Here is a 27,835-nt window from a genome sequence, read left to right as displayed (position 1 = left end):
TGGTATCAAGAGAATCAGAAGAAGTGCCCACTGGTACGTCGATATTGATTAATAGGCCATCATTGATATTGGGGGTAGGGTAAAAGACCTTCATCAACTGTGTTTGTTTCATCTGTGGTGCCAATTGTTGCTGTTGAAATTGTTCTTCCTCTGCCCCCCACCCCTCCAATTGCTTCCTGAATGAAACCCCTGTCATTGGGGTAATTTCTGGTCCAAATGTTCTGGTGGATGGCCCCGATTTCTTAGCCTGTCTGAACATCTCAGTGGAGGTTGGTTCTCTAAAAAAACTTCTTCTTCCTCAATATCTATGTGCATCCCTTCAGTTACCCCCACTTAAGTTTGAATTGTATCCCTCCTTGCACCTCCTTCCAATATGTTTTCTCTTGAGCTGGGTGAAGGGTAAGCTCTTTTTTTCTTAATATTCATTAGTATCCCTTAAAATCTTTTTTTGTTTTCTCTCCATACTAACTTTTACAAACGTATCAAGGTCAGCTGTAATCTTTCAAACCTATTTCTGTTACTTTCAAAAAGTAAATCATTTGTAATACTTTGTTTACGTGTAAGTAATTCATTCTTTAACTTAACTGCTTTGCCCTGATTCCCCCTCCGGGACAGTCACTCAGGGACACTCTAGTCCACGATTGGCCCTCGTGTCTTCTTTACACAATCCCACCCTTTCCCCTCATTCCCCAGTTTCTGAAGAAAACCCACTGGTTGAAGAGCAAGGTGATCCTCATAAGTATAAGTAATTTGTTCTCAAGGACTTCTCTACTGGCATTAATGGGGGTGTTAGAAGTGTGGCATGTGCAGCAATTATCAATACATTTTAAATATAACATATTTTGGCAACAAGAATTCTAAAGGAACTTTTATTATAAGAACTTTATTTGTCCATTGCACATAATGGATTATTTATTTGGGACAGTACATATGTGCAGCCTTTTGTGTAGGACAGATCTATCATACTTTTAAAGAAAGGATCACTGCTCAATTAATGATATAACATGGAAAAAATAGAAAGTCCTTCTATAAATATCTTTTTGATCAGGCCATTATCATTAATGTACAACAAGGTTTGAATAAAATGGGAAAAAAGATAAACAATAACAATAGCATATTATTTTATTCAGGGTTAAATAAATACTTATAACTCATTCATAATCAATTACAATCACATGAATCACAATTTGCGATGTCTGCCTTATGAATACATTTGTATTCACTATGCATAGTTGTTTGGGCATTTAAAATGGATGAATATGCTTTATTTTTATATATGAAGCCTTCAGGATTTTAGTGATTTATGAATGATACAATTGATCCCTTGTCAAAGGCAAATGTGATCTGTTTTATTTGCTTATGTGGTTTGAGTTTATGATTTAAATTGAAGTGGTTTGGGCAGTGTAATCCAGCAGTAATGAAGCTGTGGGAAAGCAGTGAAACTGACAAGTAAGATCAGTTAACAGAATGGGTGATAGTTCCTGTAAAAGCTGAAGCTTGTCAGTTAGGTTGCGATGTCTGGAGACATAGATCAAAGGTAGGAAGGGGTAGGTGGCAAACTTAAGCTTGCTACAACAATGCATCAGTACATTTAGGTTAGACAAACTCTCAGTCTCCTTCTGCCAGCTATGCTATGTACGCATTAGCTGTGTCATGTGATACCATGCTGTGTTAGTTATATTATATTATGCGTTTGTTTTTGTTCCTGTTTTGCATTCTTGCCTCATTTATAGTTCACTGTTAAAAGTGAGGTTTGCAAGTAGATTTCGTCTCCCTGACTTGCACAGGGGTAGGCAGCCATTTAGCTCATGATACAATCATTATTAAAGAAGCAGCTGACAAGTTTGTCCCACCCTCATTTCAGTGGTAGGGTTAAAAATGTTTACTCTGCTGTTACGCATAACCACAAACATAGGTGTGGTGGTTTAAAAAAAGATGAATAAATCAATAAATTATACAGTATAATGTGCATACTTTCTGTTTACTTTAAATTAAAGGTTTTGACAAGGGGCTTGTTGTTTCCATAATGCTGAATGTAGGCTTCATTTTACAGAATGCAGAAGTCAGATGACTGTTCATGAGGATACACTCCTGCTAAGTTACACAAGAATTGTTTTTATAGTAATGCTTTGCTTTTAAAACATTCTTTACATCCCCCTTCCCTGTTTTTTCTTTCTATATTTATTTTCAATTATAGCTCAAGAACACTTTTAGTATAGTAGTGATTTCAATTTTAGTGGTTGACATAATACGAGAATGTGAATTAGTATATATTTTCTGAAGTAAAAGAAGTTTATAAATATAAGTATTGTTATTATTTATTAAGTGTAATTCAATACCTTTTCACCACTATTTTTAGGAGGGACTAAGAAGGATAGGGCTAAACAATTTGAGTCAACATCAGAGACATCCCTGGAAATCTTGGACAGTTGAAAGTGTGTTAGTTCATTTTGGCAGGTGTTAATCTGACCTCAAACCAGTGACAAGTGGAGTACCACAGGGTTCCGTCCTGGGACCGCTCCTGTTTGGTATCTATTTCTCTGAAGTACAGGCTAACACAGAAGGCCTCTGGCTAACGAAGTTCGCAGATGACTGCAAACTAGGAGCCATAGTCAAGTCCCCAAATGATGTAAACATCCTACAGAAGGGCCTCTCTGAGACAGATGCCTGATGTCAGAACCATGGCCTCAAGCTCAATGCCAAAATGTGCAGTGTCATCCCCTTTGGTAAAAACTCTGTACCCATGAACTACCACATAGGCAGCAATCTACTTAACACCGAATGCGTGATAAGAGACCTTGGGACCCAGATGGACAGTAGTCTCTCCTTTGATAGTCACATCGCCACAGTAGTCAGGAAGTCCTTCTACGTGGCACACCTCATCATAAAAGGGTTCTCGTCCAGGAAAAAAGAGGTCATCGTTACCCTCTACTCATCACTCATTAGACCCATTATAGAGTACAACGCCCCTTTTGGAATGTACCTCACAAGACATCTGCAGCAGCTGGAAAGGCCACAGAAGTACCTCACAAAGAGGATTACTGGACTCAAACAAATGCCCTACACTGACCGCCTCAAAAAACTCCAGCTTTACTCTGTAGCATATCGCCTACTCAGAGGTGATCTCTGCCTAACATATAAAGCTATGTCAAACCCAGAGCTGTTGGACATGCTACACCTAAAGAAATCCCAATCCCTCTGAGCTACACGCTCTAGGGACCTAAACCTTGTCACCACAATAAACAGGACATGCTGGAGGGATAGATTTCTATCCAAGAGACTTCCCATACTCTGGAACAGGCTACCCATCTATGTCAAGCAAAGTTCTTCATTAGCACTCTTCAAGAAAAATCTTGATGAGTGGATGGGAAATAGGAAATACACCCTGGGGATCACTTCTGTGTCTCTGCTGGTCAGTGGCACAGGAAAATAACTTTCTTGCGTGGCGTAAGCCAGGAAACCTTGTTGGTTAGGCTTGCATAAGCCCTTGGGCCGATAGCCTAGTGCCTACCTATGAACCTATGAACACTTTTGGCAGGCTTGTGCTTCACCCTTATCAGTGAGCTATGCTAATTTTCTTTGTCTAGATGCCTATTTTAATATTTATAGTAGCTTGTTGCATGCTCGGACATCTAGTACACCAACTGCCAGCACTAATTTAAGTGTCATTTAGTTATTAGGATATCATTAGGATATCATTTCAATTACTGGGAGTTGGGATTTACTTGCACAGCATAAAGGGGAAGAGTATTTTAGTGTGTTATTGTGAAACTACTCACATTTCATTATTCACTTTCTAGAACAGCAACATTAATAAAAAGCAGGGAAGGGTACTCCCCCATTATAAATGGTACATCTTAAAGTCTCTGTTGAACTGCTTTTTATTACAAATATTAAACTGCCATCATATTTCAATCTACAGTCCACCAGCAGACCTAATTCCTTGATTTTGCCTTCATTACTTATAAAGATATTATCCAAGGCATAAAGGAAACAAGGAGTATTCAGTCCAAAGTGGAACACCTTAGTTTTACTGGCATTAAAGACTATGTTCTTATTTAAAGGCCATAAACAAGCTCTACAACAAAAGGAGGAAGCTATTACAAGATAGAGCAAAATCCTTAAAAGGGAAAACACCTTTGATCATTATAAGTAAAAAACTAAGATCTCTCATAAAATCATCCAAGGCAAATTTTGAGAGAAAAGTCACTAAGGACTCAAAAGACAATCATAAGGCCTTCTTTAGCTATGTTAGAAACCTGGGAGGAAACTCCCAGATATGCTCAGAATTAGTTCAAAATGATGTAAAAATTACTGAACCTACAGACATTGCCAACATACTGGCTGACAGGTTCAGTGCAAACTTCTCCCCCCCTCCCCCCCAAAAGGTGAGATATCTATACCAGAGCATTGTAGCCCCCCAAACATCTCAAACGCTCAGGTGAGAACTGCTCTCTCCAAGGCAAAAAACACAGCATCCATGGGACCAGATGGTGTCCCCGGTTGTGTGCTCCATGAACTCAATGAGGAATTAAACCCGCAGTTAGGGCAGCTGTTTAATCTTAGCCTCACCTCAGGATACATGCCTAAGGAGTGACGTACGGCAACTGTGGTCCCACTTCACAAAGGTGGTGCCTCCACCGACCCTGGAAATTACCGTCCCATCAGCTTGACAAGCCTGATCTGCAAAGCTATGGAGAGGATCATAATGGAACTCATAAATAAAGACATAGGGGACTTGCAGACTTTGGATCCGACCCAGTTTGGCTTTGTCAAAGGCAGATCATGCCTTTTAAACTTGGTTGACTTTTTCGAAACAGTCACAAAGGCCACTGATGAGGGAAAGGCAGTCCACACAGCCTACCTCGACCTGGCAAAGGCTTTCGACACAATACCCCACTCAGGTATCATTGAAAAACTCATCAGCTTAAATGTAAACCCATACGTCACAAGATGGGTTGCAAACTGGCTAAGTGACAGAACCCACAGGGTCAGAGTTGCTGGCGCCATGTCAGACTCAAAGCCTGTCACAAGTGGTGTCCCAAAGGACTCAGTCCTGGGCCCACTCCTGTTCGGCATCTACTTTTCAGAAGTACAAGCAAACACAGGAGGATTATGGCTGACAAAATTTTCAGATGACTGCAAACTGGGCGCCATAGTTGAGAACACATCTGACACAGATATCCTTCAGAAGGGTCTTATAGAAATGGATAACTGGTGCCAGAACCATGGCCTAAAGTTAAACGCCAAAAAATGCATAGTCATACCCTTCGGGAAAAACAAGGTTACCCCTAGCTACCATATAGGCGGAAACCCACTAAGCACAGAAGAGGTTATCAGGGATCTGGGGACCCAGGTTGACAGTAACCTTTCGTTTGACACTCACATTGCCAAAGTAGTTAGGAAGACCTTCTACATTGCCCACCTGATCATGAAGGGATTCACATCTAGATCAAGGGAAGTCATCTTCCCCCTGTACTCATCACTCATCAGACCAATGATTGAGTACAATGCCCCATTCGAATGTATCTGACCACGACACCTGCAGCAACTGGAAAGGCCCCAAAAGTTCCTCACCAAAAGGATAAAGGGTCTCAAAAATATGTCCTATGCTGCCCGACTGAAGGAACTCCAACTCTATTCAGTCACTTACCGTCTGCTCAGAGGTGACCTGTGCCTGACATACAAGGCCATGTCCAACCCAGAATTGATGAACATGCTTCACCTCAAAAAATCTAGATCCCTCAGAACTACAAGGGGGGAGACTTAAACCTTGACACGGTTATTAATAGGACGTGCTGGAGGGACAGATTCATCACCCAGAGACTCCCTATGCTGTGGAACAAAATCCCGGTACATGTGAGGCAGAGCACCTCGCTGGCTTTGTTCAAGAGAAATCTTGACCAATGGATGGGAGATCGCAGATATACCCCAGGGATTATCTCAGTGTCACTGCTTGACAGAGGCACAGCAAAATAATGGGCATAGTATCCTCCAAACTAAAGGGGTGGCGAAAGCCACAAAACTCTAGGCTAGGCTTATAAATGCCCTTGGGCAGATAGCCTAGTATGAACCTATGAACCTATGAACCTATAAGTGAATGGTTTCCATATAAATTAACCTGATTATTAAAATAGTTTATAATTGCCTCAGTTTTTAGTGTTATCTGCAAACTTGTGGGCTAAAAAATTATTTTGAGATGGGAAGTCAGACATAAACAGATAAACAATAAGGGTCCAGTAACAGAACCTTGAGGGACTCCTGCAGCCACCTTGCTTTCTTAGTACTACTAACTCATTCACATTTCTCAACATGCTAAGCTCTCTGCCTTCACTGTAGTGCTGAATTAGTAAGCTCACTAGTAACAACACACCTCCCCACATTAGCACTCACAGGTATATATTTCCTTTAAGTTAAAACAAAGACTAAAGTAAAGCACTACTCACTGCAATTATTTACTGCAGGAATGGGAGCTAGTTACTCAGTCCACCAGCACCTCTCCTACACCACAGCCTTACAGTAGATTTAAAACAGAAAGAAAAAGCAGAAACCCTGCCTCACTCTCTGTGCTAAATATGTAAACTCAGTAACAACATACCCTACCTTGTCAGCACTAAAAGGAATTTCTTTCCTTCAAGTTAAAACAAAAGCAAAAGTAAAACAATATCCACTGCAATTAAGTGCAACAAGGAGGGAGCTCGCTACTTAGTCTACCAGCACCATGGACTTTCAATAAATTTAAAACAGTAAGTAACAGCAGAAACACTGATTCACTGTGGTCTGAACAAGTAAGTCCAATAACAGCTCCCTCCACCCCATCAGCAATAACAGGAATTCCCTTCTTTTAAGCTAAAGCAAAAACAAAAGTAAAACACTTCCCACTGCAGTTAGATACAACAGGTAGGGAGCTAGCTACCCTGCCCATTAGCAACAACTTTTCCCCAGTCTACCAGCAGCATTTCTCCTCAGTACACCAGCACCATCTCTCTTTGTGGAAAAATGGGGGATTATATGAATTTGTGGAATAGGGGATTGTGAAGTAGAGTGGTTCTGAAAGTTTGAAATGATTTTTGTTCATGTACCTAATTTGATATATGTAAATAATATGAGAGGAACTTTAAAATATGTAGGTCAACTAAAAACTTGTTATTTTTTGTGGAGATTTGTCACTCTTTGGCTAGGCTTATATAGGCCCCAGGACTGATAGCCTAGAACCTACCTATGAACCTATGAACCTAGTACCTCCCTATGAACCTATGATTCTGATAATGGTAGATTTAATCAATGTGGGGTGAAAATGTCACACTATGAGTAAATGTAGCATTAAGCGAAAAACGTAAAAACATGGTCATTATTTGTTTGATTGTCTGGAACGTTTGGAAAAAAATATAGAAATGGGAAGTAGAGAAGCTGTGGAGGGGAGAAACGACATACAATCTTTAGATGAAGAGAGTATTGCTCAGAAGAAGAAAGTGAATGTAGAGATAGAAAATAAGTTTGCAGTTTTGGAGGGCAAATTAACTGAAGAAGATGGATAAATGATGGATGCAAATAAAAACATTCTATATGACAAAGATTAAGATTAAGGAAAAGGAAATGTAAAAACAGACCATCAAATGTTATGAAAAAGGAAAAGAATATTTTTAGGTTAGTTTCCCAAGCATATTAAAATTGGGTTTAAAGTTAAATAGAGTTGCAGTATGTCTTAAGGATGTAAGGTTTATTACTGAACTAGAAAGGTTTCAAATGGAAAGAATTTGGGATAATAATATAGTTTAATATTTAGGACAGGAAGTGTGCATTTTTTATATTTAATGATAAAATAAAGGTGTTTGATATAACATTTATTAAAGTTGTGAGAGGAATGGTTGTGGATGTTCAGTGGGATAATGATGTGTGCAGATCAAAAGGAATTTATACATGAAGATTAAAGAGAGGAAACAGCTGTTTGATATTAACATGAATATTATAACAAGGAAAGAGTTTAACTTTTTTTCAGGAAAGGAAAAATATAACAAAAGGTTTGATGGAAAAATAAATGACTACAGTGTTAAAATGTGGAGGACTGGACAGTTAAAACACAAATGATTATTTTATTTTTAAGGAGAAATATGAAATAGTTAATTCAGAGATAGGATTAGAGTCTAGAAAAGAGACAAGGGGTAAATATGGGGAGTTATAAAAAATGTTGGAGGATTTGAAATCTAACAATAAGGATTATTTGAATAAAGAAGAGGAATTTTATATTTTAAATCAAAACAAATAGCTTAAGTTTAAGCAGATATATTTTTATAAGGTAGAAGGAAGACCTATCTCCCTTTTAAGGGACATTAATTAAAGAAACAAACATTTTAGTACGAGAAATAAAGGATGTGAATGGAAATTTTGGAAAAGACCAAAAATGGAATAATGTAGGTGATTCAAAATTATATTATTGATATATATAAAGAGAATGATGTATCAAATTAGAAGAAATGGAAGATGAAGTTTTCACAACAGACAGTTAAAAAGATTTTTAGAAATGGAATTAAATGATGTCTTGAATTTGGTAAGAGAAGCATCTCTAGCAGGTTTGGATGGGCTAAGCTATGTTTTTAATAAAAATATTCAAAGGTAGCAAAAAAAAAAAAGATTTTTGTTACAATTTTGAATGAATGGTTAGATATGCATTATATATATATATATATATATATATATATATATATATATATATATATAGATAGATAGATAAAGAGATCTGTCAAGGTTTGATAAAATTTATTGGAAAAGAAAGAGGAAATGTTATATATTGAATTGAAGACAAATTACTTTAAAAAATAAAAAGTCTTCAGATGAGTTTTGAAAAGGTGTTGCATGAAGTGTTGATACCAGTTATTTATGGGGATAAGGTGGAAAGTAATAAGCATTTGTTATTAATAGTGAAGAAACTGGTTGATAATATGATTTATAGAGGTGAAGAGGTTAAAATTATTGTAGCTGATGCAGAAAAAAGCAGTTGATAATACAGGGCATTCACGATTATGGAATAATTTGAACAGTATGGAATCCATGGGAACATTGAATTTTAATAAATCAAATTATCATAAGAATTGTATTGCTTTATTAGTAATGGGTGGTTTCATAAGGGAATAAGGTTAAAATGTGGAGTGAGGCAAGGTTGTTCTATGAGCGGTGTCTTATTTGTTTTTGTCAAAAATGCAGGTGGAAGTGAATTACAGGACTGCATGAAAAATACTGAGTATAAGATACACAGAAGTATGAAGATTCCATTTTTGTCTCATGCTGCTGATATTCTGTAATTACTATGACTCTAGGGAGCTTTGATATATATAAATAAATTACTGAGTGAAGTAGGTCTAACGTCAAGTAAAGGATTTGAAGTTGCTAAGATGGGAGAAATGTTTTTTTCTAGAAGTGTCATTAATTTGTAAGAAGTTAAGTTAGCAAAACTGACAATGGTTATAAAAGAATGGTATGAGGGAATACACTGCAGTTTACAAGGAGGTGCACATGGAAAAGTTGTACATGCTGTCTATGGCATATTGACCTCAAGATCTGTTATTTTGCTATGTACACCATTTTTCTTGACACTTAAACCAAGAATGGTATTGAGTTATTTTGACAAAGGTGGTATGAGCATAGCATAGCATGGAATTTGCCTGAATGCATGGCTAAAGGGTGCTGGTCTGATTTATGTCAAATAACATGGAGGCAAATGCAAAAGTTAAACTTGGCAGCACAGTTTGGAAACAATGTTAGTTTTGCCATGTTATGTAACCAAATACTAGAGTTAGCTTTCTTAACTCCTGAAAATGTTATGCCAATGTTTAATGATATAGAGGAAGACATGCCAGAAATTTCTAAAGGTTTGTGCAAATTTTTTAAACAGAAGTACTTAACAGGTAGACCCAGGCATTATGGGATTTGCAGTGTTACTTCAGAGAAAAGTCCTCCTTTATTTGGCAATACTTTTTGGAACAAGTATGATACATGTACTTTAGGATACTCTAGAAGTCAGAATACAATATAAGGATGGCATCGATGGCTAAGAAGTTTGTTTGGCAAACAGCAGTTATACTTACTAGATGTATTACATGCCATCCAGCTGGAGCACAACTATGCTGAAGATTTGAAAAGTAGAGCTCTATGTTGTTTGCATGCAAGGAGGCATCGCTTAGTAGACAAAGAAGAAATTTTTACTTGTTTGCTATCCAGAAGGGAACAATTAACATTGGCAGGATTTGTAGAACTTGTGTCACAGCACTTCTCTTTTTGAGTGTTTTACTACTGCATAAGTACCCTCAATGCACAAAAATTAATAATGGGTTTGGATTATTATACTGTTTTTTCTTTTAATGGTTGCACTGGTGAACTACTTTCATTTCTCTAACCTTTACGTTACCATGGTACTATATGTTGCATTATTGCACAAAAATGAGTTTCAACTTCAGCTTAACATAAATTGGGAGTACTTTCATTGCAATTACAAATTAAAAATACAAAAAACAATTTCTGTCATTAATAATCACTTACCCTTACCTTAGCACATATAAGTATATAATATTCAACATTCAGCAAAAATGGTGAATCTGCTTAATTCGTTCATCAGATTCAACATTTTCACCTACTTTATGTGTGTGATTTTGACATTGTCTTTCAATGTAAAAGACATCTTTTTTTTAAACGTTGATATTTTGTTAGTAAACCTGTTCTCATTACTGAAACTTGGCTAAAATCTAACATTTCCAACAATGAAATTCTCTTACAAGGTTACAATATAATATGTTGAGACAGGATAGGAAAAAAAGGAGGAGGCATGGCACTACTCCTTAAAAGCCACCTTTCCTTAGAAACATTGAATGGAAAAACACCAAACGTTGACAGTGCTGAAGTATTTCTTAACAAACTGAACATTAACCCCAACAAAACATATAAACATAATAGGTATCTGTATCCCATCAGGGGAAAATATCAAAACATTAGAAAATATACTGCACTGGACCACAAAAACATTGCCCCAGGAAATAGTAATTATGGGTGACTTTAATGTAGACTGGTCAGACTGCAATTCCCATAATCCCAAAAATTACATCAATCTACATGGCTACACCCAACTCATACAAACACCCACTAGGATTAATAAACCTTCCAATAAACACTCCAATCTTGACTGGATCTTAACAAATAGGCCAACACTCTACTCTTACATTGGTTGTCTCCCAGACAGCCTAAGTGACCATTTCCCGACCTATCTACTTAGGCAAAGAACTAACCCAACAAAACAAATTATATACCAACAAATAAGAAACAAAAAACACCTAAACCTTAACATCCTCATAAACATCCTTAAGCACTGTAACTGGACACCAATTAAAATACTTCCCCTAGAAGAGGTGGCATATTATTTTAATACTACCTTCCTGACCATCCTAAACACACAGGCCACTATCAGGACTATATGAGTTAAATCTAACTATTTCCCATGGCTAAACAAAGATACTAGGTTTCTTCTAAAAGCAAGAGACAAAGCCTGGGAAAACTGGCACAAAACTAAATCCAAATCTGAATTACAAACCTTATAGGGAACTTAAAAATAAAGCTAAGATGCAAATTAAACAAGATAAAATAAATTATTACCCTGAAATCCAAACTCAGCACCACAATAACCCACAAAATTCAGGTCAGCAATAAACAATATACTCCTGCAAGGCAAAGTCAGCATAATCCGCACCCCCCCCTCCCCGCATTAACCAACAATAACAGAGACAACATTGTTACCCAATTCAATAAGAACTTTACTGAGACTATTTAGCCCTGCCCAACAATCAAACCCCCTTTCCTATCACAACTACTTCTATGCAACCAAAAACAAGACAACAACATTCTCCCTGTAACCTGTATCTACATAAATAATAAAAAAAAACTGCTTAAGAAAGTAAAACCCACCACATCAGCTACAAACAACTTACCTGCTGATTTTCTAAAATGAACTGCTGAGGGTACTGCCTACCCAGTATCCATTCTTATCAATAGAGCCATAGCAGAACAACCTCTTGCATTCTACAGCTTCACTAATGAGGCTTATCAACAGATCTGTCAAACTACTACCCAGCTGCAATTTTATCACTGCTAAGATTATAGAGAGAATCATTCACAAACAAATCACAGATTACCTGCATACTAACAAACTACTAACCAACACTCAGCATGGCTTCTGACCATATCACAGAACTACCACAGCACTAATGACATTTACTAATACTGTCAACCTACACATAAGTAATGGCAATTATGCATCCTGTATCTTCCTAGACCTATCAAAAGCCTTTGATATGGTCTCACATAATAAACTTCTAAATGTCCTCTCTTAGCTAAACGTATATCTATATACCCTTGCTTGGTTCCAGGACTACTTATCTGGGCACCAGAAAGCAGTACATTGGCAACAATCTCTATCACCCCTTCTTCTAGTGACCCTAAGAGTTCCACATGGCTCAATTTTAAGCCCCCTTACTCCTCTCATTATTTACAAACAACCTACATTCCTCAACCCCACAAGCCTCAGTCATCCAATATGCACACGATTCAACAGTTATATATGCTGCTATTAACATGCACGGATTTGAAACACTAACATAGCAATCCTTCTTAGCAGTAGAGACCTGGCTAGCAAATCCACAATTAATTCTAACCCCCAAAAAATACAAAATCCATGATTTTGCAACCCACTAAATCAACTGTACCCACTACCACATTTAACATTGTTTCATTAAATAACACTATCATCTCCCCATCACCTCACACCAAACTGCTAGGAGTCAAAATTGATTCCAACATGAGATTTGACATCCACATATAGGAAATAGTAAAAAAAGTACATAAAAACCTTGGTTCGCTGTATAGGAACAAACACTACTTCACAAAAAGCACTAAAACCACCATTGCCCAATCTCACCTGATCTCTACTCTGCTCTATGCATCTCTCATATTTACAAATCTAAGAAAATCTGAGTCAGAAAAACTGGAATCCTGCTACAACAAAATTGATCTAACCTTTACACTGTACTCCATTGTAATTGTATCAAACAGCAAACTATTTAAAATTCCTAAATATGTTTTTGTAAAAGTGAAGCTGGTTTTCAGAGCTTTTTTCCTCAGATCTCCACTGAAAATGGGCCCTTGGTTCAGCTGGACCAACACGGTGAACAAATGACAACAAATAAATAAATAAATATGCTACAAACTCACCATTTAGATCACATCACTACACAGCCCTCAAACAACTCAGCTGGCTTGAACTCCCCCAACTCCTTCTCTTTAACCAGTTAACTATGACCCATAAAATCTTCTACCAATCTAAGAAAAACACCTGTCCTGCAAAAATTACTTCAACCATATTCCTGTCAGAACTCTATGCTCCACCAGCAAACCCCTCAATAAAAGCAATACAGCCAAAAACCTAGCTGAATAATCCCTTTTCTCGGATTATATAGCCAAAATCTGGAATACACTACCACATGACATTACATCTGATTCAACCCTGTCTCAATTTGAAAAAATAGTAAAAACTCACTTATCAAACAAGTGGCTGAGCCCTTGCTCTGCTCCTGACTAAACCGTCTCTCTCAGTGAATACTAATGCCTCTGCTTCTTTGATACTAACACTATGCTTATTACAGGTCAACTAGCTCTGATGACATACAAGAACAGTTAATCCTAACATAACCATGTCAGTCTACAATGATGTACGCAATGTTGTAAATGTCTCTCATTTCTCTATTCTATGCCTAACTGCACTTTATTTTAATTTTATAATTCCTTATAGAAAATGTTTATGTGATATGCTCTCATTTTTTAGCTATGCTTTACTGCATTTTGTTCATGTATAACATGTTGCTTATTTTATATATATAGGCTACTGATTGTTTTAACATTCTTATCTAGTACTTGTATCACACAGTGTTGTCAACTCTAATCTAATATTGTTAAACTCTATGTTTTATGTGGAGCTTTTCTTCCCAGGCCGCTGAAAAAGGACTTTCCCAGTAATCAAATGTAAAATAAATAAAATAATAAATAATTAATGGGAAGGTAGAAAGTCCCAAAAATCATCAATTATTTTAAATTGTACTCTAACTTAAAAATTAATAGACAGATGGGTTTTATATTAATGTGTATTTTCTGAATAACAGAAAATATGAAATTCTAATATCTGGCATCACTAACAGATTACAATCCCTGCTGATTTACTAGAAAATGAAAAAAGTTACAAGGGACAGAGCAAAAATATGAGTCAAGATCAGAGATTTACTGCAAAAGTAAGGCACATAAGCATGAAATCTAATCCCTGCTTAAGTGACTGCATTTGATAAATGTTAAAGGGACTATCAAAGGGAAGGACACATGATATCTGATCCCTTCTTATGACTGTACATAATAAATTTCATGGAGGTATTTTTGTGGGAGTATGCATGATATTTTTCCTATTTAAGTTATCACATAAAACAAAGGCTATAACAGTAGTCAAATATGAGTACATATAAAGTCTAATCCCTGCAGAAGTCATTATATGCAAGTATTTCCTTGTGGTTATGTAGCAATATGAGCAGCAATTGTCAAATAGTCATGACAGCCTTGGTGGTTCTATTATTTGAAATATTACATAGGTTCACAGGTTCATAGGTTCATACTAGGCTATCTGCCCTAGGGCATTTATAAGCCTAGCCAGAGTCTGTTTGGCTTTTTCCACCCATTTTAAATTAATTTTGCTATGCCCTTTTTCGAGGTTAGTATACTGTGCCTCTGTCTAACAGTGACACAGAAGTGATACCCGGGGTAAACCTACGATCTCCCATCAACTCATCAAGATTCCTCTTGAAGATAGTCAATGAGGGACTCTGCCTAACCTAGACTGGGATTTTATTCCGGAGTGAAGGGAGCCTCTGGGTTATGAATCTGTCCCTCCAGCATGTCCTATTTATTTCAGTGCTAAGGTTCAAGTCTCTCGAGCGCATAGCTCAATGGGATTTGGATTTTCTGAGGTGCAGCATGCCCATTAATTCTGGGTTGGACATGGCTTTATACATCAGGCACAGATCACCTCTGAGCAGGCAGTATGCCACTGAGCAGAGCTGGAGTTTCTTTAACCGGGCAGCATATGGCATCTGTCTGATCCCTTTGATCCTCTTGGTGAGGTACTTTTGGGGTCTTTCCAGTTGCTACAGGTGTCTGGTAAGGTACATCCCAAAAGGGGCACTGTATTCAATTATGGGCCTGATGAGGGATGAGTAAAGAGGCATGATGACCTCCCCTGATCTAGATGTGAATCCCTTCATGATTAGGTGGGCTATATAAAATGTTTTTCTAACCACTATGGCCACGTGGTTGATAAATGAGAGATTGCTATCAACTTGGGTCCCCAGGTCCCTAATTACTTCTTCTGTACTTAATGGATTACCACCTATGTGGTAATTTGTGGGCACTTTGTTTTTGCCAAAGGGGAGGACTATACACTTTTTGGCGTTTAGCTTGAGGCCATGGCTCTGGCACCAGTTGTCTGTTTCTATGAGGCCCTTTTGGAGGATGCTTGTGTCGGCTGGAGAGTCGATTATGGCACCCAGTTTGCAGTCATCTGCGGACTTGGTCAGCCACAGTCCTTCCGTGTTGGCCTGTACCTCAGAGAAATATATACCAAACAAGAGAGGTCCCAGGACTGAGCCTTGTGGGACGCCACTTGTAACTGGTTTGGAGTCTGACATGGCTCCAGCAATTCTAACCATGTGGGTTCTGTCCTTGAGCCAGTTTGCAACCCATCTAGTGATATAGTGGTTTATATTTAAGCTGGTGAGCTTATCTGTAATGCCCGAGTGGGGTATTGTATCGCAGGTTTTTGCGAGGTCCAGGTAGGCTGTGTGGACCACCTTCCACTCGTCAATGGCCTTGGTGACTGTTTCAAAGAAATCAACCAGGTTTAAGAGGCAGGATCTGCCCTTAACAAAGCCGAACTGGGTAGGATCCAGTGTCTGTAGGTCCCCAATATCTTTATTTATGAGGTCCATGATGATCCTTTCCATAGCTTTGCAGACCAAGCTAGTCAGGCTTATGGGGCGATAGTTTCCAGGATCTGTTGAGGCACCATCTTTGTGGAGAGGGACCACTGTTGCTGTACGCCACTCTTTGTGTACATATCCTGTAGTAAGGCTGAGATTGAACAGTAGTTTTATGTTTGGGTTTAGCTCTTCTTGGAGTTCATGTAGGATGCAGCCCAGGACACCGTCGGGTCCCATTGATGCTGTGTTTTTTGCTTTGGAGAGGGCAGCTCTTACCTGAGCATCTGAGATGTCAGGGGGCAGCACTCTGCTGGGATAGATATTTGCCCTTTTGGTGGGGAGAGGGGGGAGAAGTTTGCGCTGAACCTGTCAGCTAGGATGTTGGCAATGTCTGTGGGTTCGGTGTATTTTTTGTCATTTTGGACTAATTCTGAGCATATCTAGGAATTTCCACCCAGGTTCCTAACATAACTAAAGAAAGCCTTGTGATTATCCTTAGTGTCCTGTGCAATTTTTCTCTCGAAGCTGGCCTTAGACGATTTTATGAGTGCCCATAGTTTTTGCTAATACTGATCAGAGATGCCTTCCCTTTTTGGAATTTTGCTCTGTCATGTAGTAGCTTCCTCCTTCTATTGTATAGTTTGTTTATGGCTGGGGTCCAGCAGACAGGACGTCTGCCTTTGGAGGATTGGGTCTTGGTTTTATTTGGGATTGCATGATCCATGCATTCCTGAAGATGTTCATAGAATGCGTTTATAAAGGATTCTGCGGTCTGGGCCATATTTTCCACAGGCCCGGGGGCTTTGAAGGATTCCACCTCGGTTTTGAGGAGTGTGAAATTTGCTTTAGAGAAGTTTTTCACTGTGGTTTTCAGTGCAGGGGGTGGAGTCGGGATGTGAATATTAGTGAGATTAGTTTATGGTCTGATCTTACCAGTGAGGGATACACTTCTGGTCTGGAGCATAGAGTCACCATGTTGGTGATGATCAGGTCCAGTATGTTTTCCCCTCTTGTGGGAGTGGTAACAAGTTGTTCCATAGCATTTGAGTTTATAAATTCTAGGAACCTTTGGGCTAGGGTTTTGGAGCTAGAGTAATGCTCCCAGTCTATGTTTGGGTAGTTGAAGTCGCCCAATATAATGGTGTTTGGAGATACCTTCATATTTTCCAGTGTTCTCAGGAAGGCCGAGTGGGGTTCCTAGGTTGGGAGGGTGGTTTGTAGCAGGCTATAAACTGGAAGGCAGTTTTACCCACTGTTAGTTGCACATGGATAGTCTCTGATGCTTCTTGCTGTGCCACCAACCTGGAGGTGTGGGTATCTTTGACGAATATTGATACTCCCCCTCCTTTTGTGGTTCGGTCCAAGTTTTGGGGCCGAAAAGCATGGTATGAGGTATAACCTGGTAGTGCTGGGGTGCTAAGGAAAGTTTCGAGTGCGTGCATCTTGAGACTTCTGGCGTTGAGTAGCATTACTCTTAGTTTCTTATCCCTTGTGATACCTATGGAGGTGGGTTTGTCTTTTGAGCCTTGCCTAAAAAGGCACTATGGGGGTAGCAAGAGCCTTTGCCAATATCTGAAAGCCCAGGGGTGACAGGTGCAAGCCGTCCCTAGCGAAGCATCGTGGCTTGTCAAGCATGCCATCCCAGGCTGACAGGCATTGGATCCCCTTTGAATGACACCAATACTTAAGCCAATTGTTGAAATTGATCATCTTGTCTTCATATTGTGGCAGCATTCTTGGTGAGGGTAAGATGCTACTCAAGGTCAGGGTCATACCGGCCTGGGCTACATGCTCTGAGAGCTCCTCTATGTCTCTTTTCATGTAGTCCAGGGAGGTACGTCTCAGGTCATTCACACCAGCATGGACAATGACTGAGTCATATTTGTACTTGCCTTGGAGGGACCTGAGTGCTTGTGTTATGTGGCAGATCCTAGCACCCGACAGGTAGCTCACTGTGACCTTCTCCTTATTCAGCCTGGTGAGTGGGACGTCAGTGTGCCTGACGATAGAGTCACCTATTACAAGTGTATCAGGTGTGTTGTTTAGCCTTAAGGGCTGTGACTGTTCGGCACACTGGCTTTGTGAGCTATGTGTTGCACGTGTTTTGTTTTGGGGTAGCGGTTGCTTGGGTGTCTGCTTTGGAGGTCTATGCTGCTTAGGCAGATTTTTATTTAGAGCCTCCGAGTATGTTTTTTGTATGTTTATATGTTTGGTTTTCTGTTGTGGTAGGTCTATGTGAGACTGGAATTGTAGTAAGTGTGGTTTCCTTCTCATGGTTGCATCTCTCACATGTGTTGGAATTTGTTGGGAGGAGGAGAGGGGTGTCTGTGTACATGAGGCAGTTGTAACATTGCCTCAAGATTCCCAGATTCACCAGCTGGACTGGAGAGGAGATTGACAACTGACCTTTGGACATGCTAGAATAGTACTGGGAATTCCTTTATAATTGAAAAAAAAGGCCAATGGGGAACGAGGTACTCAAGGGGAGTTTGTGAGGGTGTAGTGCTTTTAATATTTTAGTGCTGACTTATATAATTGCTTTAGTGAGCAAGTGCCAGGTAACTTAAATGCAATGTGTTACAGGTAACTTAAATGCAAAAACAACAATCAGTAACTTTCTTTCAAGTGAAACATGGAAATAAGTACAGTAAGCAATGCAGATATCACTAGGGATCCACAGAAGCACTGAAAAGCTGCGTTTTAGGTGGAATTAGTGTTTCAGGGAAATAACAAGCAAACAAACAACAAGCATACAAATAAAGCTAGATTCAGCAGGCCTGGATCTAGTCTATGCTACAGCAAACAAGGTGTACCAATTTCAGTAAGAAACAGTTCAAATATGCAGGCACTACAAGCCATTAACCAGAAATTCCCAGCTCAGAAGGGCAGAGTCCAGCCTCTCCTCCCACAAGAGTGCAGACCACGAACCCTTTTAATGTAAAATAACTGGCCTGAAGCCGAAGTGCTTAAACCAGAATTAATACACTTTTAGAATAACAGACACTGAGCCCTCAATCAGCAGTTCCCAACTTAGAAGGATGTAAGTTACCTGTTCTGCCACTACAGTGCAGACCACAAACCTTCTTAATGTAAAACAATTGGCCTGAAGCCCAAGTGCTTAAACCAGAATTAATACACTTTTAGAATAACAGATACTGAGCCGTCAATCAGCAGTTCCCAACTTAGAAGGATGTAAGCTACCTGTCCTGCCAGCACAGTGCAGACCACAAACCTTCCTAATATAAAACAACTGGTCTGAAGCCCAAGTGCTTAATCCAAAAGACTTAGAATGATAGCTACACTTTAATCAAGTTACTACCAAGCAGTTGCTCAAGTTATACAAACAAGGCTAGATTCAGCAGGCCTGGATCTAGTCTATGCTACAGCAAACAAGGTGCACCAATTTCAGTAAGAAGCAGTTTAGATATGCAGGCACTATAAGCCTTTAACCAGAAATTCCCAGCTAGAAGGGCAGAGTCCAGCCTCTCCTCCCACAAGAATGCAGACCACGAACCCTTTTAATGTAAAATAACTGGCCTGAAGCCCAAGTGCTTAAAACAGAATTAATACACTTTTAGAATAACAGACACTGAGCCCTCAATCAGCAGTTCCCAACTTAGAAGGATGTAAGCTACCTGTCCTAACACATAGTGCAGACCACAAACCTTCCTAATGTAAAACAACTGGTCTGAAGCCTAAGTGCTTAAACTAAAAGGCTTAGAATGAGTTACACCAAGCAGTAATAAATACAATTGAGTACTTTAAAGATGACGCAAAAGCAAAATAAAGTAGGAAGAAACACAAATACAGTAAAAGCAGATAATTTTTTTTTTTTGAGTGAACAAATGAGATGGGCCCAGGAGTTACAGGACAGAAACAAGTGCAAATGCAGGCCTTCAAATCAGAAAGTTGAGAGAGCTGGAAGACCGCCCAAACGGCCAATAACTACAAATTCTGGGCCAGAACCACTCCTTATGTGGTAGACAGGTTACCTAGTGCTTACCACTCCCACTGATAAGCTAGAAGGCTTCCCTCCAACACAGAAAGGCTTGGGGGCACAGAAGCTTACAAATAGTCCTGGATACAGCAAATCTGTATCTGGAACACTAATTACAGGAAAGGTAGGAAACAGGCTTACAATTTTTTTTTTCAGAAAAGTAGCAAAAACAGTAGTAAAAACAATTCACATGCAGTGCAAGCTGGCACACTTGAGTATGTAGCAATATTAGTCCACACAGTTTGAAAAAATGTAATTAAATTAAAAAGGACTAAAAACAAGTGCAAAAAGGGTTTATTAGGTAGAATGCGGTAAAGAGATGGGACTGGGAGAGTGTCCTTGATCAAATCTACCGTGGGGCGGGCACTGCAAAAGCCACCAAATTTAAACTACAACCAAGAACAGGGAAGGAGGGTGGGGAAAAGTTTCAACAGAGATGTGAGGAATCAGAGTGCAAATTTTAAAACCAAAAAAATATATACTGATCTCTGTATATTTGCAGAACACTAAGACAACAGTTATCAAAGCAACAATTTAGCTCTATAATACAGAATAATACAGAAAAATATACTCAGCTCTATATATTTTCAGATAGTCTTGTAAGGCTGTCTCTCAACACTTTAAATGCAGACTGCTGCTATTAACAGTTCAAATTAAGGGAACCTTGAGTTAACAACACACAAGCAATAAAAACCAAAATGAGGGTGGGGGTGGGGTGGGGAAGAAAGTTTCAACAGAGATGTGAGAAATCGGAGTGCAAATTATAAAACCAAAAAAATATATACTGATCTCTGTATATTTGTAGAACACTAAGACAACACATATCAAAGCAACAATTTAGCTCTATAATACAGAATAATACAAAAAATATACTCAGCTCTATATATTTGCAGATAGTCTTGTAAGGTACAGCCTCTAAAAGAAGTGTGGCTGTACATCTTTAGCACAGTAGGCTTATGAAATTGGAGGTTACGGCTAACTAGACTGCCATAAAGTCATATGACAAATACATATCAGAAAAATACATGTAGTCTTGCTTTTTCCACTCTTGCCTGTAAAGTCACCTTAGTTCAAAATGATGTATCAAGTGACTAAAATTCATTCAGCAAATAAAATGCAATTCTAGAAGTTTTAATCAATCAATACATTTCTGCTAATTCTGCATGCAATCATGCTGTGAATGACCATAGCTAATAAGTAGTATCATGGATCTGACTGTGCTTCATGCTACATAAATTGTTTGCTTCCTGACAAGTAGTAATAAGTATGTAGAGAAGCTCTCTACTGAAGTGGAAAAAAAAAAAAACAGGAGCGGGAAGTAAGAAAAATGACGGACATACATTCATGTACAAAATGTTGTTATGTGTCTGATGCCCAACATGGCAGGCACTTAAAGAAAACAATCATTACACAGTCAGTATTCCTTAGAGAAGAGGATTAGTGTTATTAATTTCCTCTTGAAGTGGACTGATTTTCTATGGAAGCATTTAATGTTTTCTCACCGGAAGGTTGTATATCTCTGATGTGCAGCACAATGCTATAACATGATGTGACTAAGTTACATCACTCAAAACTTACTGTCACGTTGCGTTGAACTGCTGCTAAGCACTTCTACATTGTTCATATTCACATGATGACTAAAGGGCTTCTTTTCTATTTCCTGCACAATCTGCAGAAATACCTGTGGGGTGGAGAACAGAATATATCACTTTATTTAACAGCACTTAAAAATTTGTTCCGACATATTTAGTTCATGTCATTTTGCACTAATGTTTAGTTTACAAATTTATACATCCAAATGTTTAAGGAACAAGTAATAGGAAGTGTTTCAGTGTTAAATGATCATAGAATATGGCTTTAAACCACATAATGCAGTCATACTTGAAATAATTACGAGATAAAACAAGCTTAGCTCTGTAATGCATGTTACAGCATCTGTACTAATTTTTAACTGGATTAGAAAACCATTCTTAACTGCTGTTTCACATTCAGAAAAGGGCCTCAGATATATGTTGATCTGAAATAGGAGCATATGACCTTTCTAGAGTGAAACAGTGATTATACAGGGTTTCAGGTCACCAATCACCATCACAACAGTGCCACAAGTCAACTCAGGCACAAAATCAGATGCTTTGCAGGATGTTCTATTTCTGAAAGATCTGTAACCCCAACCTGATTTGGCTGCACAGTGGAACATTTTAGACACACAAACAAGCAATAAACAAATAAATAAATAAAATAAAAAGTGGGAAAAATTGAAAATTACAGAAAATGAACTGCACTTTGATGAAGTATAAGATACAAATGATTTGGCATGTGCATGGGCATGCTGTTGATTGAATTATGTGTATAACCTGTGTCTAAAGTGTAAGCATGATAGGAAATGCTGATAGTACTTCTCACTGTTGTTTCCTCATAACGCACTGCAGAGACTGCAGTGTTGTTCTTTGTCTTTGAATGTGTGTTACTGTGTCTCACACATGTTTAGGAAATGTCAGAAGTACAAATATGTGTAGATATGTTGTGGCTAGTGATGAGTTTGTTAGTTTTCATAATGACACGGTTATCAAGATTTGATTCAATTACCAGTACTTTTGTTACTTCTTAAGGGATATATGTCACCTGATTTTATGTTGAACCTGTTACCAGAATGTTAAACTCTAGTTTAAAGGAACTTTTTGGCCTTTTGGCTATGATAAAGTCTAGTAAAATGCAGCATTTGAGAGATACTATAAAGAGATTCATGGACACACCAATAAAGAATGGTTTTGATATATATCTCATGGCCTTTCTACTAACTTACCTATGCTTGTGGGTTTGGAATTAGTAAAGGTCCAAAGGACAAACATGCTCTTAACATGTTGAAGCTTATTAGCAATGCAAGTAAATTTTTTCAATAAATTGATAAGTGTTTAAGCTGTAATTTCTTAACTGTGTATATTATGAGTAGTGCAATATTTATTATAAATGTTATAATATAGCTTTGTACTGACCTTTTGCATGACAGCTCTTTAATGTGCTTTAATAACACTATCAAGCGCTGCATGTTTCCACTTGCTGACTGATATATATATATGCTATATATACATATTTATACACACACACACACACACACACACACACACACATATATATATATATATATATATATGTAAATACACACACACACACACACACACATATATATTTATTTATTTATTTTATTTTAAATTTGTTGACCGGGAAAAGCCGTAATAACCTTTAATTCCACCTTTATAAAAATACTCAATTCCCATGCCCCCACACGTTCAGCCAAGGTTAAAAACCTGACTGCTCCATGGCTAACAAAAGACTCTAAATCCAAAATCAAACTTAGAAACAAAGCCTGGGACAAATGGCGTGCCTCCAAAACCCCCCTAGACCGATCTCACTACCTTCACCAAGAATGATGCCACAATACAGAGATAAGATGATCAGCTTTAACAATTGGCTTAAACACTGGTGTCATTCAAAGGGGATCCAGTATCTGTCTGCCTGGGATGACATGCTGGACAAGCCACGCTGCTTCGCAAGGGACGGCTTGCACCTGTCACCCCTGGGATTCCGGATATTGGCAAAGGCTCTTGCCACCCCCATAGTGCCTTTTTTAGGCAAGGCTCAAATTCTAAACCTACCACCCTAGAACACAAAAAGGAAATAAACTAAGGGTAATGCTGCTCAATGCCAGAAGTCTAAATCTCAAAATGCACGCACTCGAGGCCCTTCTCAGTATGGAGAACATCGATGTCTGTGCTGTGACAGAAACCTGGTTCAAGGCTCCTGAGAGCACCCCAGCGCTATCAGGTTTTACCTCATATCATGCGTTCCGGCCCCAAAATCAGGAAAATACCAAGAAAGGAGGGGGGGTATCCATATTCATCAAGGACACCCACACCACAAGACTGGTGGCAACGCATGATGCATCGGAGACCATCCAGGTGCAATTAACCGTAGGCAAGACTGCTCTGCAAATAGTAGCATGTTACAGGCCACCCTCACAAACTCAGGAACCTCACATGGCCTTCCTGAAAACACTAGAGGGGATAAATGTATCACCAAATACCATCATACTAGGTGACTTCAATTACCCAAATATAGACTGGGAACACTACTCAAGCCCAAACACCCTAGCCCAAAAGTTCCTGGAATTCATAAACTCAAATGCCATGGAACAACTAGTCACCATTCCCACAAGAGGAGATAACATACTTGATCTCATCATCACGAACATGGGAGCACAATGTTCAACACCGGAAGTATACCCCTCACTGGTGAGATCAGATCACAAACTAATCTCGCTGGAGGTCCTCATCCCACCCCCACCTGAAATAAAAAGACCACAGTAAAGAACTTCCCAAAAGCCGACTTCACACTTCTAAAGACTAGTGTGGTCTCCTTTAAGGCCCCGAGCCAGGAAAACAGTACTCAAGCCGCTGAATCACTTACAAATGCCTTCTACCAGCACCTGCAGGACTGCATGGATAAGGCAATCCCAAGCAAAACAAAGACTCTTTGTACCAAAGGCAAGCGTCCAGTCTGGTGGACCCCAGCCATAAACAAACTCTACAACAAAAGGAGGAAGCTACTACAAGATAGAGCAAAATCCTTAAAAGGTAAGACACCCTTGATCACTATAAGTAAAATACTAAGAGCTCTCATAAAATCATCCAAAGCAAATTTCGAGAGAAAAATAGCTAAAGACTCAAAAGACAATCATAAGGCCTTCTTTAGCTATGTTAGAAACCTAAGAGGAAACTCCCAGATATGCTCAGAACTAGTTCAAAATGATGTGAAGATTACTGATCCTACAGACATTGCCAACATACTGGCTGACAGGTTCAGTGCAAACTTCTCCCCCCTCCCCCCCAAAAGGAGAGATATCTATACCAAATGATTGCAGCCCCCCAAACATCTCCAGCGCCCAAGTGAGAACTGCTCTCTCCAAAGCAAAAACACAGCATCCATGGGACCTGATGGTGTCCCCGGCTGTGTGCTCCACGAACTCAATGAGGAATTAAACCCACAGCTAGGACAGCTGTTTAATCAAAGTCTTACCTCTGGATACGCACTCCAGGAGTGGCGCACTGCAACTGTGGTCCCACTTCACAAAGGCGGTGCCTCCACCGACCCTGGTAATTACCGCCCATTAGCTTGACAAGCCTTATCTGCAAAGCCATGGAGAGGATCATAATGGACCTCATAAATAAAGACATTGGGAATTTGCAGACTTTGGATCCAACCCAGTTTGGCTTTGTCAAAGGCAGATCATGCCTTTTAAACTTGGTTGACTTTTTCGAAACAGTCACCAAAGCCATTGATGAGGGAAAGGCAGTCCATACAGCCTACCTCGATCTGGCTAAGGCCTTCATACAATACCCCACTCGGGCATCATTGAAAAACTCATCAGCTTAAATGTTAACCCATACATCACAAGATGGGTTGCAAACTGGCTGAGTGACAGAACCCACAGGGTCAGAGTTGCTGGCGCCATGTCAGACTCAAAGCCTGTCACAAGTGGTGTCCCACAGGGCTCAGTCCTGGGCCCACTCTTGTTTGGCATCTACTTTTCTGAAGTACAAGCAAACACAGGAGGGTTATGGCTGACAAAGTTTGCAGATGACTGCAAACTGGGCGCCATAGTAGAAAACACATCTGACACAGATATCCTTCAGAAGGGTCTCACAGAAACGGATAACTGGTGCCAGAGCCACGGCCTAAAGTTAAATGCCAAAAAATGCATAGTCATACCCTTCGGGAAAAACAAGGTTACCCCTAGCTACTAAATAGGAGGCAATCCACTGAGCACAGAAGAAGTTATCAGGGACCTGGGGACCCAGGTTGATAGTAGTCTGTCATTCGACACCCATGTAGCTAAAGTAGTTAGGAAGACCTTCTACATCGCCCACCTTATCATGAAGGGATTCTCATCTAGATCAAGGGAGGTTATAGTCTCCCTTTACTCATCACTCATCAGACCAATGATTGAGTACAATGCCCCATTTGGAATGTATCTGACCCGACACTTGCAGCAGCTGGAGAGGCCACAAAAGTTCCTCACCAAAAGGATAAAGGGTCTCAAAAATCTATCCTATGCTGCCCGACTGAAAGAACTCCAGCTCTATTCAGTCGCCACGCTTGCTCAGAGGTGACCTTTGCCTAACATACAAGGCCATGTCAAACCCAGATTTGATGAATATGCTTCACCTCAAAAAATCTAGATCCATCAGAGCCACAAGGGCGCGAGACTTAAACCTCGACACAGCTATTAATAGGACGTGCTGGAGGGATAGATTCATCACCCAAAGACTCCCTATGCTGTGGAACAGAATCCCGGTACATGTGAGGCAGAGCCCCTCGCTGGCCTTGTTCAAGAGAAATCTTGACCAATGGATGGGAGATCGCAGATATACCCCAGGGATTACCTCAGTGTCACTGCTCGACAGAGGCACAGCAAAATAATGGGTATAGTTCCCCATACTAAAGGGGTGGCGTAAGCCACAAAACGATGGGCTAGGCTTGTAAATGCCCTCGGGCAGATAGCCTAGTATGAACCTATGAACCTATGAACCTATGAACAACTTAGAAATGTGACAAAAAAATCTATTTTACTAGACAAAAAGAATTACTACCACCAACTCCAAAATAAACACTAACATAATCCCCAAAAGTTCTGGGCAGGTATTAACAACCTTCTCCATCCAGGCAAGACCTTTACTCCAACTCCAGCCGACCTAAATGATAAAAGTCCTGAAGAAGTGGCCAATACATTCAACTCTTTCTTTATCAATGTTATCAAATCCTTAGCGGCACAACAACCTCCCACCAGCCCCACTACCACAAGTTCGACTCTGAAGTCTGAACCCTCCTTCCACCTACAACCTGTTTCCACTTCCTTCATTAGATCCCTACTGAAGAAACTAAAGCCTACTACCATTGCTGCTGACCTTCTACCAGCTGATTATCTACAAAAAGCTGCAGAGGTCATAGCCTACCCCATCTCCATCCTAATCAACCGCACCATAACGGAATCTACTATCCCCTCAATTTGGAAAATCTCCCAGGTCATCCCTCTCCACAAAGGTGGGACATCTACTGATCTATCCAACTACAGGCCAATAGCCATACTGTCACCACTTGCTAAAATCATGGAAAAATGCATACACAAACAACTAGTACACTACCTAACACAGAGCAAGCTCCTAACTACCTCACAGCATGGCTTCAGACCCAAACACAGCACTACTACCGCCCTCCTGTCCTTCACTGACACAATAAACCACAACAAAAACAACAAAAACATGTCATCCGCTCTCTTTCTTGACCTATCAAAGGCCTTTGATATGGTCAACCACCAACTACTTCACAACACTCTAAAAACATTCGAACTAGACAACACAACACTCAAGTGGTTTCGTGCCTATCTCTCAGATAGAAATCAAGCTGTACTATGGCAAAACAAACTCGCCCTATTACCTAACTCCACAGCGGTTCCCCAAGGCTCCATCCTGGGACCCCTACTCTTTTCTATTTTTATAAATGACCTCCACACAGTCATCCCCGAGACCTCCTGTATACAATATGCAGACGACTCAACACTAATAAACACGGACAGGTCACCAACCAAGCTATTATCCAAAACCCAAGACTGTCTGACTGCAGTTGAAGACTGGTTGCTAGGTCGCCACTTGATCCTTAACCCTAAAAAAACCAAACTATTACTCTTCCAGCCTACCCATAAACCTTCCTCTATACTCTTTTCTGTTCAATCCAA

General features: G+C 39.5%; 1 protein-coding gene across 1 annotated transcript in view; it reads right to left on the bottom strand.

Annotated features, from left to right (window-relative positions):
* The window catches only part of LOC122796911 (ATP-binding cassette sub-family A member 13-like), a 3,979,956-nt gene that overhangs the window by 2,659,569 nt on the left and 1,292,552 nt on the right, over window positions 1-27,835 (bottom strand). Inside the window, exon 20 of the mRNA XM_044065669.1 lies at window positions 21,625-21,727. Within this exon, the coding sequence (XP_043921604.1) occupies window positions 21,625-21,727 (103 nt within the window). The remainder of the gene's footprint in view (window positions 1-21,624; window positions 21,728-27,835) is intronic.

This window comes from Protopterus annectens, chromosome 3.part0 (assembly GCF_019279795.1).
Source record: "Protopterus annectens isolate FY-2018-M chromosome 3.part0, PAN1.0, whole genome shotgun sequence".
Lineage (NCBI taxonomy): Eukaryota > Metazoa > Chordata > Ceratodontiformes > Protopteridae > Protopterus > Protopterus annectens.
The sequence above is the reverse complement of the archived record's forward strand: the minus strand, read 5'-3'. Positions and strand labels throughout refer to the sequence as shown.